General features: G+C 50.3%; 4 protein-coding genes across 4 annotated transcripts; 2 read left to right on the top strand and 2 right to left on the bottom strand.

The window, feature by feature from the left end:
* The first annotated feature begins 877 nt into the window (after window positions 1-877).
* On the top strand, window positions 878-5101 carry BO88DRAFT_178940 (GRAM and VASt domain-containing protein). The gene is made up of 3 exons (XM_025701720.1): window positions 878-1437; window positions 1513-4115; window positions 4167-5101. Exons 1-3 carry the CDS (start codon window positions 995-997, stop codon window positions 4877-4879), a joined length of 3759 nt encoding a protein of 1252 aa, XP_025558232.1. The 5' UTR covers window positions 878-994; the 3' UTR covers window positions 4880-5101.
* A 752-nt stretch (window positions 5102-5853) lies between these two features.
* Window positions 5854-8146, bottom strand: BO88DRAFT_408387 (uncharacterized protein). Its single transcript, XM_025707697.1, has 4 exons — window positions 7457-8146; window positions 7017-7400; window positions 6890-6964; window positions 5854-6835 (listed from the first exon to the last, which is right to left on the bottom strand). The coding sequence occupies exons 1-4, from the start codon at window positions 8094-8096 to the stop codon at window positions 6066-6068; spliced, it is 1869 nt and encodes a 622-aa protein (XP_025558231.1). The 5' UTR covers window positions 8097-8146; the 3' UTR covers window positions 5854-6065.
* Window positions 8147-8812: 666 nt separating this feature from the next.
* Window positions 8813-10321, bottom strand: BO88DRAFT_178887 (aldo-keto reductase). The gene is made up of 6 exons (XM_025701719.1): window positions 9925-10321; window positions 9787-9865; window positions 9600-9737; window positions 9436-9549; window positions 9190-9384; window positions 8813-9131 (listed from the first exon to the last, which is right to left on the bottom strand). The coding sequence occupies exons 1-6, from the start codon at window positions 10081-10083 to the stop codon at window positions 8836-8838; spliced, it is 981 nt and encodes a 326-aa protein (XP_025558230.1). The 5' UTR covers window positions 10084-10321; the 3' UTR covers window positions 8813-8835.
* Window positions 10322-12166: 1845 nt separating this feature from the next.
* On the top strand, window positions 12167-13900 carry BO88DRAFT_474160 (uncharacterized protein; the record flags this gene model as incomplete). Its single annotated transcript, XM_025711797.1, has 9 exons — window positions 12167-12225; window positions 12315-12321; window positions 12446-12540; window positions 12577-12580; window positions 12736-12814; window positions 12890-12942; window positions 13217-13237; window positions 13335-13398; window positions 13485-13900. The coding sequence occupies 9 exons, from the start codon at window positions 12167-12169 to the stop codon at window positions 13739-13741; spliced, it is 639 nt and encodes a 212-aa protein (XP_025558229.1). The 3' UTR covers window positions 13742-13900.
* Between the last annotated feature and the right edge of the window lie 17 nt (window positions 13901-13917).

The raw sequence follows: 13917 nt of genomic DNA, 5'->3' as shown, positions 1-13917 counted from the left end.
CCTCCCAAAGCGAGTGAATATGAGTTGAATATGATCGGAGAAGAAACGATTAAGACATTCAGATAAGGGCCGAAGAAGGACTATCGCTGGTGACGACATCCCCTCACCGCTTCGGGCAGATCACGCGGTGGTACCAATGGGACGGTAACATTACCACCCATGGAACCAGTCCCGCAAGTACCAATAAGTACTCTCCCCTACTATCCACTACCAGCATCTACCGCACTGTTACCGCTGCAACCCCCTGATTCCGGATCGTGGTATGGTTGTGACCGTAATACACTGGCGCATACAGTGTGACAGCTCCGGCACCGCCGCAGTTCTATAATTAACCAGCTGCAGCACTGGCAAGTTTCACCATCGCGATTAAGATATATTAATTTTCAGAGATCTAGAAGGAAAGTCAAGGGGAAAGAGGACAGAGTATATATATTTTTACAGCCACAGAAGAATCCCTTATCGTAATAGTATCCCTGCCGATCGGAAATCCACCTTGTAGATATACCTCCCCCCCAGCGGAGAAATACGAGCGGAAGAAGGTCACCGGCGGTAATGCTCCGTTACTGTCGATTGTCTGGCAGCTTTGCGGAGTTGCACTTCGAAGCGCCTTCGTTTCGCTTTCCTTCTCCTCATCGTCATCTTTACCCCTTCCTCTCCCCACCCCACCCCCCATTTTCTTTTTCCTTAACTTATCTTCTCCCCTAAATTCTTCAGCAGTAGGGAAGTGAGAGGAAGGACATGCTGCGGGCTCTGCGACCATCTAGACGCAGTTAGACCCATCTTTCCCCTCTACGACCCTCCTTTTCTGCTGACGTTACCTTACTTTCTACATACAATGCATTGCTAGAGACGTCGACCGGTTCTGACCTCTAGCATGCGCACTGCCGTTGCTATTCAACATCCCCTTGAACTCTAAATCAATTGTTCATTCACTTTCGTTTCTGCCTCTACCCGTCCTCCCCTCACCCCCCGCTCCTCCATTCGCTCATCCAGCATGGAGGCCAACCCGATCCCCGATCCCCCGCCGGTTCCAGAAACCGATATACCCAGCATCAGCAAAGTGAATCGGACCAAGACCACTCCGGTTGATCTGGAGACCATGGGGAGCTCTTCCCGCAGCAATGGGCGCTCCTCAATCGACTCAACCTCCGACAGACCCAAGTCGCAAGCCGGCGAGGCTGATTCCGCCAAGGCAGGCTCCAGCGGATTTTCGAAGCTTTTGGCCGCTCGACGGAAGAAGAAGAAGGAAAAGAACCAGAAGCAGTCCGATGAATCGTCCACCCAGCTGGAGACAGAGAGTAGCAAGGATGTCCAGGAGAGTCGTTCAACAGAGTCGCGCGACGGCCTTTCCACCACCTCATCAGTCGGCCACGAGAACCTGAGCCCCCCGGACCATGACACTGTCAACTTGCTGACGGACGACTCCGAACCTGACAGGTGAGTTAATGTGTCCCCATTCCATCAGTACGCCATCGGCGAGTCAAGTGATGTCTAACGTGGATTGTCCTAAAGAACACCCCCTCTTACGTCTCACAACTCCCATGCTGGCTTTTACACCTCATCCTCCCCCCTTATAAGGACCACATCGGTAGACGAGACAGAAGAAGATGGGAAAGGCGACGCGGAAGCTGCCGCCCCCGAGTCGCAACAGGAGACGGAGCGACCGCCTAGCCAACATGGCTCTTCATTAAACGTGCCATCGGACCGCGGGAAGAAACGAGGCATCTCGCCCGGACGTCGCTTCAAGAACGCCTTCGGCTCCAACCCGGATAAGAAAGCCTCTAACCGCGATCGAGCAGAATCTACTTCTAGCTCCAAAAGCAGTAGAAGAGGCAGCTTATCAGCGAAGAGAGCTCAGACTGTTATTGCTGAACCGCCCCCGCCTTTGCCAGCTCCCATTCGCACCGATCTCAAGGAAGACAAGCCTCTCCCTTCTCTAGAAATTCCCGCTCCGAGAACACCCCCGCATACCGCCATTCCGCACCCGCAGACCACCGTAACTCCTCCCACCCCGAATACCGAATTTCCTAGGCTTTTCACCTCGCCAGACGTGACTAGGTCGCCTGATTCTATCCACTCGAAAGATTCACCCGCCGGTATCATTGTCAGCCCTTCGGGGAACATGATATCCCACCGGCGTGTGCGATCCGCCTCCGCTGCGAGCCACAAGCCCAGCAAGCTGTCGAACTCCATATCCGCGATAGGACCGACGATTGAAGAGACCAAAGCGAGCGCAAAATCACCGGGCCCCATGCAAACCGGGTTCTTCTCATCCGTCTTCTCTGCCGCACAGAACGCAGCCTCGACTCTGAGCAGTAGTCTTAACTCTCAGTCAAAGGGTCGCAATGTTGCACAAGGAGGGTTGAATGAATCTGAGAACCAGCCTTCTGCTGAGGGAGCGCCAGGCCCCAGCCAGCCCATCAACAATAAAGCAGAAGAGAAAAAGCCATTGGCCGTCGATACTCTGGGATCTGGAGACCTGGATTTTAGCCATCTGGATATCGCCATACCTCCCGGTGGTTCTGTCTCCACGCCGGATGGCGTTGTGATTACCAAACCAGACTTGCCCTTGGAGAAGCGCAAAGTATCGCAACGTGATGAAGAAGCAGCCAGGCTTGAGGATAGTCGTGCAGCCCGAGCAGTCACAATGGCCTACGAAAAGCCCTCGGAGACGTCGTTGGTCCCTTCGACAGATGACGGCCTGGACCTACAGTCCAGTGCTTCTTTTACGAAGGAGGGCGCTGGCGACCAAACTCCACCCAGCGGCAGTATACTCGATGGGGAGATCGGTCATACTCGGCCCTATCGAAGCGGAAGCGTGCGAAGCCGGCTTGCCCGGCGCCGGCACCGTGGGTCTTCAGCAGCAACTACATCGACACTTGGTGCAATTGGCGCCAGTGCTATTGCCTTGGGTGCACCGGCTGCCAATGCCAGCATGCCCCGCCTGACTGGCTTTGCTGTTGCCAGCAAAAAGCGAAACAGAGACTTCCATCAACTGTTCCGCAGTGTACCCGAAGACGATTACCTGATCGAGGACTACAGCTGTGCCTTGCAACGAGAGATCATCCTAGCTGGTCGAATTTACATTTCAGAAGGCCACATCTGCTTTTCCAGTAATATTCTGGGCTGGGTGACCACCCTGGTAATCAGCTTTGACGAAGTGGTGGCGATAGAAAAGGAGTCCACTGCGATGGTGTTCCCGAACGCCATAGCTATCCAGACGCTACATGCTCGGCATACCTTCCGCAGTCTTCTCAGTCGAGAGTCTACCTATGATCTCATGGTTAATATTTGGAAAATCAACCACCCGTCTCTCAAGAGCTCTGCCAATGGAACCAGGGTCACGGATGGTACAGGAGATAAGACTGAGAAGGCCGGTGAAAGCGATGATGAGAGCGAGGAAGAAGACGAGATTTACGATGAGGACGAAGAAGGCGACAATGCTGATAGCCTCTTCGAGGCTGCCGGCGCCAGCGTCAACGGGAGTGACAAGTCCTTACCTACCAAGCCTGTTAGCCGCAAGGCTTCGGGCGCTCTTGCCAATGCCAATGGGGCTGGACAGGCCGGAGCCAACTCCAGCGGTGATGGCAAAGGCAGCAAGGCGGGCTCACCCGCTGATGGTGACACTGACTTCCCTGGCCCGCCAACTCATCCTCCCACAGAGTACACTGACCCTGCGGGCCAATACGATAAGGTAGTAAAGGATGATGTAATCCCAGCGCCTCTCGGAAAGGTCTACTCTTATGTGTTTGGAGCGCAATCTGGCGCTTTTATGACGAAGTTCCTTGTCGAAAATCAAAAATCGGGAGAGCTCCAATTTGAAACCGGAAACAAGGGTCTCACCAACGACAGCCGCACACGGAATTATTCATATATCAAGCCGCTAAACGGATCCATTGGTCCCAAGCAGACAAAGTGCATTAGTACCGAGACGCTGGACTTCCTTGACTTGGAAAAGGCCGTGCTTGTTACTCTTGGCACCCAGACACCGGATGTCCCCAGCGGTAATGTTTTCTTGACCAAGACCAAGTATCTCTTCACATGGGCGCCGAACAATCAGACACGATTCCTCATGACGTGTACCATCGAGTGGTCAGGAAAGAGTTGGCTCAAGGGTAGGTCCACTGCGTCGAATGACCCACAACAGCTGTGCTAACAGAAAGCAGGTCCCATTGAAAAGGGTGCAATTGACGGTCAAACTGCGTTTGGAAACGACTTGGTTGCTGCCCTCAAAGCTGCTGTTGTTCCTCGTGGCCGCACGGGCGGCGGTAAAAGCAAGGGTAAGGGCCGGCGCAAGAAGAGCGAGGTCGCTCAAGAGGCGGCGGCTGCCGCTGCCAAAGCAGCCGAGGAGGAACGAGCACAGCAGGCAAATTCCTGGGGAGGTTTGGAGCCGCTCCATGGAGTGCTTGGGCCTGTTGTGGACATACTCAAGCCTCTTTTGAGCGGAAACGTCGCCATTGTATTGGCCGGCCTTCTGCTCTTTTTGCTCTTCTTCCGACGCCCGTCTCAGCCATCCGTGGTATCCCACGATATCGGATGTCCTGGTTACTCATTACCCCAACGCCTGGCCGCCTATGAGGAAATGTGGCGCCGGGAAGAAAGCGAGCTCTGGAGCTGGCTAGAAGACAGGGTTGGCATGGACGGATTAGCCATACCCACCGTCAGTCGGTCGACGGGCTCTCGGACCCAGCAATACTCTCGCAAAGTCCAGAGCGAACGTGCGCTGGCCAGCAAAGTCAACGAAGAAAAGATGTCCGACCTCGAGATGGATCATGCTATTCGCACTACGCGCGAAAGGCTCGATACTCTCGAGAAGATCCTCCTCGACCGGCGGTCCCAGCCTGCAGCGGACCAAGCAGTAGTCCACAGTGAGCTGTAAGGCCGACCCGGAAAAGCAACAACCCCATCTCTACACAATTCGGGTAAAAGCATCAAGCTATATTCACATTGTATGGTGACATGAGCATCCCATACGTCCCTCGTTACCACAAATTTCGATTTTTCCATTCTATTTTCCTTCCTCGTCTTGTCAGCGAGTTGCGGTGTTTAGGGCGGTCACATTCTCCCCTTTCACGGTATTCCTTCTCATCATACAGTCGGATTCAAATTCGAGCATCAATCTGGGATTTGTATGCTTAGTTTTCAAGTATCCTGAGCGAGACATTTGTTTATTTTATCTATCCCGTCACTCACTTCATCTCTTTTTGTTCCTCTTTTCTTTCCATGTCTCTATATACATATTCCTCCCCGGTCTGAACTGTGTGTGACTACTACTACTACTTTACTTGGCTCTGTGGGAAAAGAAGAGAGAGCATTTTGTACATGAGCACCAACTATCTACATGTTTATATAAATATTACTTTCGAGTCATTACTTTCCTTATTACCTTTTATTCATTGTTGGGTTAGTTTGATTGGACCTGTCATTCGATATATATGTAGCATACTAATAGTATTATCATACGGAATACTGAATATGGGGTATCAGATTGACACATCCACAGAAAGCAGAAAGCCCGAGTAAGTATATTCATTCAAGCAGGGATTCGTTACGATTTAGTTGAATGATGCTCGAGTGCTGCATCGCTGAGCTCGAGCTAGTAGCTACGAACTTGTATATCAATCAGCTTCTAGCCAGTATGTAGAACTGTGTATAGATAGCAACAGCATCTCTCGTCTTGGTCATAATTTGCAAAATGTATATGCACATCAAGCGAGTTGCGCATGATATGTATCCAAATGTCCTCCAAAGGACAGGAACACAGTTAGGAAAAGCAAGCAAGCAAACGAACTGCTCGTAACAATATACACACGTGACATATATATAGAATTGATAGTAGTACAAATCGCCATCCATCAAATCATCTATGACAATATCGAACCGAACATCGTGTTTTTGTTCGGTAGAAGCAGATATATAAACTGAAATAACAGGGCAAGAGCAATAAGGGTGCTGGGGATATCATTGATAATAAGCTAATATAAATGGGAGTCATCGTAAAGGTCGTGAAACGTGCAAGCAAACAAGATGGATGTGCGTGTGCTTTTGAACTGAATAGCATCATCTTATGATTCATACTCGTCTTCTCTCGGTTGTGAAAGTGACATCTTCCGCTGGGAAGAGATAGAATGGGAACGTGAGACGCCGCTATTCTCGGCGTTGCGTCTCTCTTCTTTCCGCTTCTTCTTTCGGATCTTCTTCATTGCTTCTTCGGTTAATTGCTGACGGAAGAGGCGCTCGACGACGTCTTTTTTGCGAGTCATGCGGTCGCCGATCATGATCAGGACACCGCCGGTGATGTTGCAACAGATGGAGCAGCAGAGGATGACGGTGGTTAGGGCGAAGGGGCGGACGTGGTAGCTGATGGCCCAGGTGCAGGTGCCTAGGGCGATTTGGAATAGGGAGTGGCAGTCGAGAAGGACGACGATGGCGATGAGGAGGCGCATGGGAAAGGCGTAGTGGGTGAAGGTTTCGTGGGGTTTGTAGAAGGTGTGAGATTTGGAAAGCTTGTTTTGGTGGTGGATGAGCTTTAGTTGTCTCACGGGATCGAGGACGGTGAATTCGTATTCTTCACCCTTCGGGGTGTCGCCGAGTTCAACGTCGACGTCTGTTTCTCGTCGTGATGGAAGGTCGTTCTTGTTCTTGAGATCAGGGAGGTGGCGTTTGCGCCGGATCTTCCATGTCAGGAAAGTGTATCGAGCTACGAAGATCATGTGGTAGGTGTCGATAGCTCGAAACGGGGCCAGCCCGTCACCCATGATTGCGAAGAGGGCTACGAGGACGTTATCGATGACATTAATAATGTAGGACTGCCTGCCTCCGACGTTGATCCAGCCTGATAATGGGTTAGTGTTCTGCTCGATGATTCGCTGGAATTGCAGTCACGTACCAATGAGGAAGAGTACCCAGGCAAGACCAAAAAGTGTGATGAGTGTGGCATACAGGGTAACCAGAAATCCAAGAGCTGCGGAAAGAACGTCAGCAGCAAATACTGAGTTGAAAATGCCGTCACTCACGCTTTGATACATATTTTCTAAAACCCTTCATCGAACGCTTAAACTTTGATCGTCGAGAATGCAGCATGTGCCGGACATGGTCATTAAGCTCTTCGATTTCTTCCGGGCTCCAGCCCGCAAGGTTGCTGCCCTCAGGCAGCACAGCAAACCGAGGCTCCTCCCCCTCGCCGATAACAGATGTAAGGGTATGCTCTACAGATGGACGAACTTCAGGCTCCTTTATCTCATCCGCTCGTTCCTCATCACTTGTCGATTCCAGCTCTCTCATAGGCGATGGCGGTGAGAGCGTATAAGTCTGGTTGCGATTCAACAGTGGCCCTAGATTAGGAATGAACAAGGAATTTTGAACATTCGTGAGGGTAGATAAGGCCGACACTTCCGGATCTGGAATATATTAGGCTGCTATACCACGAAACCATTTGGTATGGTGGATAACTTACCGATGACGTCCAGGACATCAACAATATGAGAGCGATATTCGTCGTCCACCTCATGGTTTTGAGCCGGAGCACTTCCACTGACCGTCGACGCGCGATTGCGCGTGAACCGGTTTCCACCCACTCCACTTGCCCATCGCATGGGGGTTCGACTCCCCCGTCTCGGTATCTCTGGTAGCGGAGGGACATCCTCCGGCATACGCTGGTTTGACGTGGAGGAAACGATCGGGCTCGACGCCTCCTCTTGTACCGGGCGCATCTGGCCGCCCGTGGTCACCCGTGCCAGAGCAGCCGGGTTGGGCGTAGACCATCGCCCAGGTCGGGGCTCCGAGTTGCTGCGACGGCGGTTGCCCTGCCATGACTCGTCTTCAGCGGAAGCTGCTGGGATAGAAGGAAGAGGGGACAGAGCGACTCCAGGAGTTCTGCTGGTATCGCCATTTTGTTGCGATGGCTGTGACCGGGGCGTGGACAAAGTCGCCTGTTCAAACGAGGGCAGGCGTTGGAGGCGAATGGACGGGCGGCGAGAACGCAGCGAGGCCGCACGTTGTCGGGGGTATGACGTCGGTCCGGGGGAGGGCGTGGCCGACGGTGGCTGGCCTTCGTGGGGATCGGGCGAGCCGTTGACGGGCTCGATGGGGTCCATTGAAGACGGCGTGCACGAAGAATCTCACATGGACGATGTGGTTTCACGAAAGGAGGGGAAGGAAAGGAAAGGTAAAAATATTCAAGAGGCGAAGGATGGAAAGTGAAAACGAAAGGGGCCGCAAAGGCTAATTTATTCATTGGAGGATGGGATTTGCTGCCAGGAAAGGAAGCTGCCGTGGTTACGTCGTGACTAAGCCAGTCAGCATCACCACCTTCCTTAGTTAACTGACTAGTAGTTAGTTTCCAAGTGGATTCGTCGATCCTCCAAGGCTTGTCGGGGGTCTTTCTTGTTCCTCCAGTGGATGAAACTTGCAGCTGTGCGCTGTTCTTTCACATCTTGGTTTATGCATCGGTGTATATAATAACCTGAAAATCTATTCTGTGAGCTGCAATCCTCTGAAGCACAAAGATAATAAATTAGTCAGTTCACCAACTTGGCACCGTCCAGTCCAACTGCGGTCTAGCCCCCCGTGGACTGCCTTGGGCAACAACCGTGCGTCTCCCATTGCTGGATCCCCAATCGTCAACACTTTGGGCCTTCTCGTAATCCTCCACTACTGAATCACAAAGAATTTCCATAATCTGGCCTTGTTGCAACAGTATTGATGCTATACACAAATCGTATATTCATTCAATTCTCTACCCTTGCAATAGCCTTCAATCCTCAGTTATCAACAGAGGCTTAATCTGACTCGACAAAAATATATACATCCCCACCCAAAAGACCCCGGCTCCGCTTAGTGCCCAACCATAGCCTGTTGACGCTCATTATATCTATTTCCCTGCGGCTTGGCGGCTTCAATGATCTTGCGCATCTCGGCTTTCTCCTCATCGGTCAAGTCGATCTCCCGAGAAGCCCAGTTTTGCTCCAACCGGTGCGCCTTGGTTGTGCCGGGAATGGCAATCATGCCTTGAGCAGCAACCCACGCCAGGGCCACTTGGCTGATCGAACAGCCTCTCTTGCTTGCGATTTTCTTGATCTCATCCACGATCTTCTTGTTGGCGTAGAAGTTTTCACCTTGGAACTTGGGGGCTATCCACGTTTAGTAGGCATAACTAAGAATTAATTCTGAATGGGCAAGGCAACTTACAACCGCGACGGAAATCGTCAGGCGCAAAGTCTTCGGGCGTCTTGAAGGGAAAGTCGTCCACAAGCCAGCCGTGTCCTAGAGGACTGTAGGCCACATAGGCCACTCCCAGCTCCTTGGCGGTGTCGATCAGACCGTCCGTCTCGTGCAGGGTCTCAAAGGCTGAGTATTCGGCCTGCACGGCGTCGATTTTGGCAACTGGGAATGTTAGGCATTGAGTAGTTATAAAGTCCAGACAGTAATACTTACTCGAGTTGGCTTTACGCAGCGTTGCAGCGGAGCATTCTGAAAGACCGATGTACTTGGTCTTGCCTGCCTTGCGGATCTCATCCAGAGCTGGGATGGACTCCTCAAGAGGGGTGTCTGTCTTGAGTCAGCCAGCCTGAAAGAGTACGTGAGTGTATAATACGTACTAGGATCGATACGGTGGAGGTAGTATAGGTCAGGCGTGAAGCCTAGTCGTTGAATAGTTCCTTCAATGTATTCCTTGATATGTGAGGCAGAGTTGGTGACGGTAAAGTTTTCGACTTTAAATCCGCACTTCGAGGCAACTGCATCGGTCAGTACTTAATTATATCACTGGGTGACACATGTACATACTGAAAATCTTGTCGCGCACATTGTGCTTGCGAATGAAATCTCCCAAAAGTTTTTCGTTCACACCCGCTTGGTAAATAACCTGAGTCCAATGGGTTAGGCTTTCACATCTTACGTAAGGATTTGATGGGCTAAACTCACAGCAGTATCCCAGAAAGTGCAGCCAAGCTCGATAGCTTTCAGCAGAACGGGCTCTGCTTCTTCAAGACTGAGGTTGTAGCCCAAGCCGAAGCTGAGGCCCATGGCACCGAAGCCAGGCGACGGAACCTGAATGTCTTGGAAGGGAAGTGTCTTGACCATTTTGACGAAGGATGTTGGTAGTGTTGAATGCTATAATCTTGTGTGGATCTTGAGAATCTGTTAATGTTAAGCAGGTAGGACTGGAAGCAGTTCTTATAGGAACAGCTGTAGGGTCATGACATCGCCCATGGCTCTGCTTCCGGGTGGATCCTGGACAGTCCGGCACGGGCTCGGAATGGACCCTTTCTCTTGCCGAGTATCCATTGTAGCAATTGATTCGCAGCTTGGGATTCGAGTTTCCACTGTTTTGTGAAGTTGTAACTTCTTGCCTCCAGTGTAGATACTATGGTACCACAGATCGCCTATGCGGGCAGCTTACACGCTAGCCGCGGGGAGTATCAAGTTGATGACCGCTTAACTCCCCCAAAATCCGGTAAGTCCGACAGAACCGAGGATCTGTCCATATTTTGTTAGGAGAGTGAACCACCACCTTAAAATCATGATGGAGATTATGGAACTGAAACATATCTCAAAAGCATGCTAAACCTCTTTCTGGTTCAGCGCATATGCAAGGGTCAGCATTTAGTTCCCACTCTAGTGCCGATGCGGGGTCCAGTTCTGTTCTCATCCACTAATGTTAGAGTGGCAACTCTCGTTCCCGCCGGAGATATAAGGAAGTGCTATAGTTCTGACTGCAATTTTGCGAATACATAGTCAGCCAGCCGCCCTATGACGATTGTAGATAACTCTGAGTATCCTATGAGGGCTTCAGCTTACCAGGCCGTGATTCTTTCTGTATGCATTGAATTTGGAACGTTCGACTAAAGCGTCTGAGAAGAACAATACTCCGCCAGCACTTATCGGTGGTGGATGTCAGGACTCAGGTTCATGCTCTGAACCCAGCCAAAAGTGTATCCGGTGACCGAAGAAGGGCTTCATATATTCTCGAAAGAGCCGAGTGGTGCACTTGGAAGTTATATTATCCTTCATCAGTGAGTCATCCATCTTGATCAGAGATTATGCATAGAACAGCATCCCACCCATGTTCTGCAGTGTACTATGTGCTGTCAACATATGATGTGGCCACCTAATCCTTCAAGGGCGCGCACATAATAGAACCTCATAAGCTGAGTAGTTCTCGCTGTGTTTCAATCAATGTCCACAGCGTTGAGCAGGAAATTCTGCTTGTTGCAGGGGCTGAGATTCCATAATCAATTGGTCTAATAGCGATGCGGAATCGTGTGCTGTCTCCTCGGAGTTGCCTTTGTTGGAACGAGATTTGAAGAAAAGTGAGTGATTGAAGAGATCACTTGCTCAACTATCCTCCAGAGTGCGCTGCGGCCAGCCGTGACTTTTCTTGGGCACGTTGTAAGGCACGCAGGGCCGGCCAGAGTTCTAAATCGGTTTTGGTAGTGAAATGATCTGTATACTTACAGTTGAAAATTTACATTCGCTTTTTCTTATCAGACGCGGCGTGTTCCTATCGGAGATTAAGACAAGACCAGCACCCAAGGGCCTGTCTTCGTTCATTGGCTCTATGGTACCAGACAGGGTTTGTGACATCGTCCGTTGCAAGTTCAGCATTGCATATCTAGTGCATAAGGAGGTTCTAGTGGACAACGCACAGCTCCGATAGCCGAAGACATCCTCATAACCAGACTAAATCTAGGGTCTGTCGCACTGCTATCTGTCACCTAACCACTTGAATTGTACGACCTTCTACTCTATATCAGAAATAATCTGTCGCAGTTCACTGGTCTTCTCTGCCTCTGCAGGGTACTTACAATACTGTCTTTCCTAGAAGCACCCACTAACAATCAGTTGTTATTGTCCAGCACCAGAATTCTCTTTTTTTCCCCAACATCCACAGTAACTCGTTCAATTCTTGACGAAGAATATATATGTTTATGAGCGAAAATACGTGGACATGTTTCCTCGGCTTTCATCGAAGGTGCTCTTGTTATAGGGGTACTATAGTGCCCAAGTTGGGAAGATTGGGCAGTAGTAAAATTACACTGTCATCAGTGAAGATGTATAGATGTTCTATTAATATGTCCAGGTAGACCGACCCACACTCAGTCTCGTAAAGGACAAAAAGAAAATACTATCGACGCCAACGAAAGAAACAACGGCAGAAGCAAATATGCGGACAGCTGCCGATAAGCACGCTATCTTGAACGCTAACCTAACTACAGAGTACAAGTAACTAGGTGATAGGTTATCGGAAAGGAAGATCCTTGAGTTTATTTCTACGATATGCTTCTTTTGCTACCAGCTACTGCAATTTCCAGCGATGTGGTAATCATTAAGGGACCAGGTATTGAATGGTTTGGCTCTTACCCGTGCAAGGAAGTATAAGACTGCAGTGTAACTGGGACGTTATGATATAGAAATGAGATATTACTACCGGATTTGTTGAAAGGATCCGAACAGTGAGAGGGGTAAAGAGGGGAAATTGAAACTAAAAGTTGCATGTGGACAGGCAGTACCAAATAATTTGCCCAAACATGCTGACAAGTGAAGAGGTTAATGCCAAAAAAAAATTTTAATTAGTATGGTGATATGATAAGTCAAAACAAATAACCATCAAAGATAGGATACTCAGTGTTGATGTATGTTCGCATGGCGCGCAAAAATATATATCCCCTACTGTTCAAAACACAGGTCGCTAATACTTCGAAGCCAATAATGGAACTTCCCGGGCAGTTGCAGGTAGAACATCATGGGGGAATTGTTTGGGATTGGGCGGGAGTCGGGCGATTTCGTGGAACGGAAATAGATTGGTTGAAGGGTGATTGACGGGGTGCGTCATGTGCTTGATGTCTCGGCTGCAGGGGGGAAAATCGGGTTTGCAGGATGCATACAGGAGTGACAGACGACACTCTGCAGTTGATTGATCGAGCCTTTCCCAGACCCCATGTTTGAGCTACAAGAAAAAGAAAATGGGTGGTGACAGTCAAGGAATTGAAGCCTCAATTGGGCGAAATATTGCCGGTACTACTACGACCATCATCAACAAACAGGGGGGAGCAACTAATTGGGACGAAGGGGGAACTGCCGGGTGGAAATGGATGGAGTGGCGATGACGGGAGAGGGCGATCTGGCCAGATACAAGTTGGTTGGCAAGTGGGGATGGGGCTCGCGGGCAGCCTGACTAATGCTCATGATGAATTGGCGACTGCAGGTCAATTAGCTAGTCAGTAATGATACCATTGTGTTGTAAATTTGAGGAGGTGTATTCCCTACAAATCATTGTCATTGTTTTGTTTTTTTTTGGGAGTGTAGTATTTCACGTGGGAGGGGGTTTTCAGAATGGCTCTGATTTGGGAAGCAACAATGTTTCTCCCCAACAACCACTAGTGTTAATCGAAGAAGGTTCATGAAGGAGTGAGTCAACAACCGGTGATGTCAGATCCCCTGCAAAGGGCTCCAGCTGCTCCATCGCGTCTAAACTGCTCCAGGGAAGGTGCCTGAGGGCCGCCCAGACCGCCGGACGGAAAGTCCACGTCGGGCACCCCAATACAGTCTAGCGTCGTACGGAACTGGTACGGCTGGCCAGCTCCAAGGCATCTTCAGGCAGATCTGGGCTGATCCAGGCATCTTCAGGCAGAAACCTGCCCCCTTCGGCATAGGCCCGCCACCGCCCTCGCTGCCTGCCCTTTTTCTCTCACCTTCTCCTTTCCCCCCCCCGTCGACTTCATCCTTCCTCTCAAGGTAAATCTTCATCAATTTCAATACCAGATTTCCCCCAAGTCAACTCTCGTATCTAGGGCACCAAGCTACCCTTTTCCTCCTATCTCCCCCCCTCTTCAAGCTATTCCCATTCCCACTTGCTTCAAGGAATTTCAAGTACAGGCAGCCTTTAGCTACTCCTGAGTCCTTGTCTTAACCGCA

The sequence above is a fragment of the Aspergillus vadensis genome (genome assembly GCF_003184925.1).
Source record: "Aspergillus vadensis CBS 113365 unplaced genomic scaffold BO88scaffold_30, whole genome shotgun sequence".
Lineage (NCBI taxonomy): Eukaryota > Fungi > Ascomycota > Eurotiomycetes > Eurotiales > Aspergillaceae > Aspergillus > Aspergillus vadensis.
This window is presented reverse-complemented; position numbering and strand designations above follow the sequence as displayed.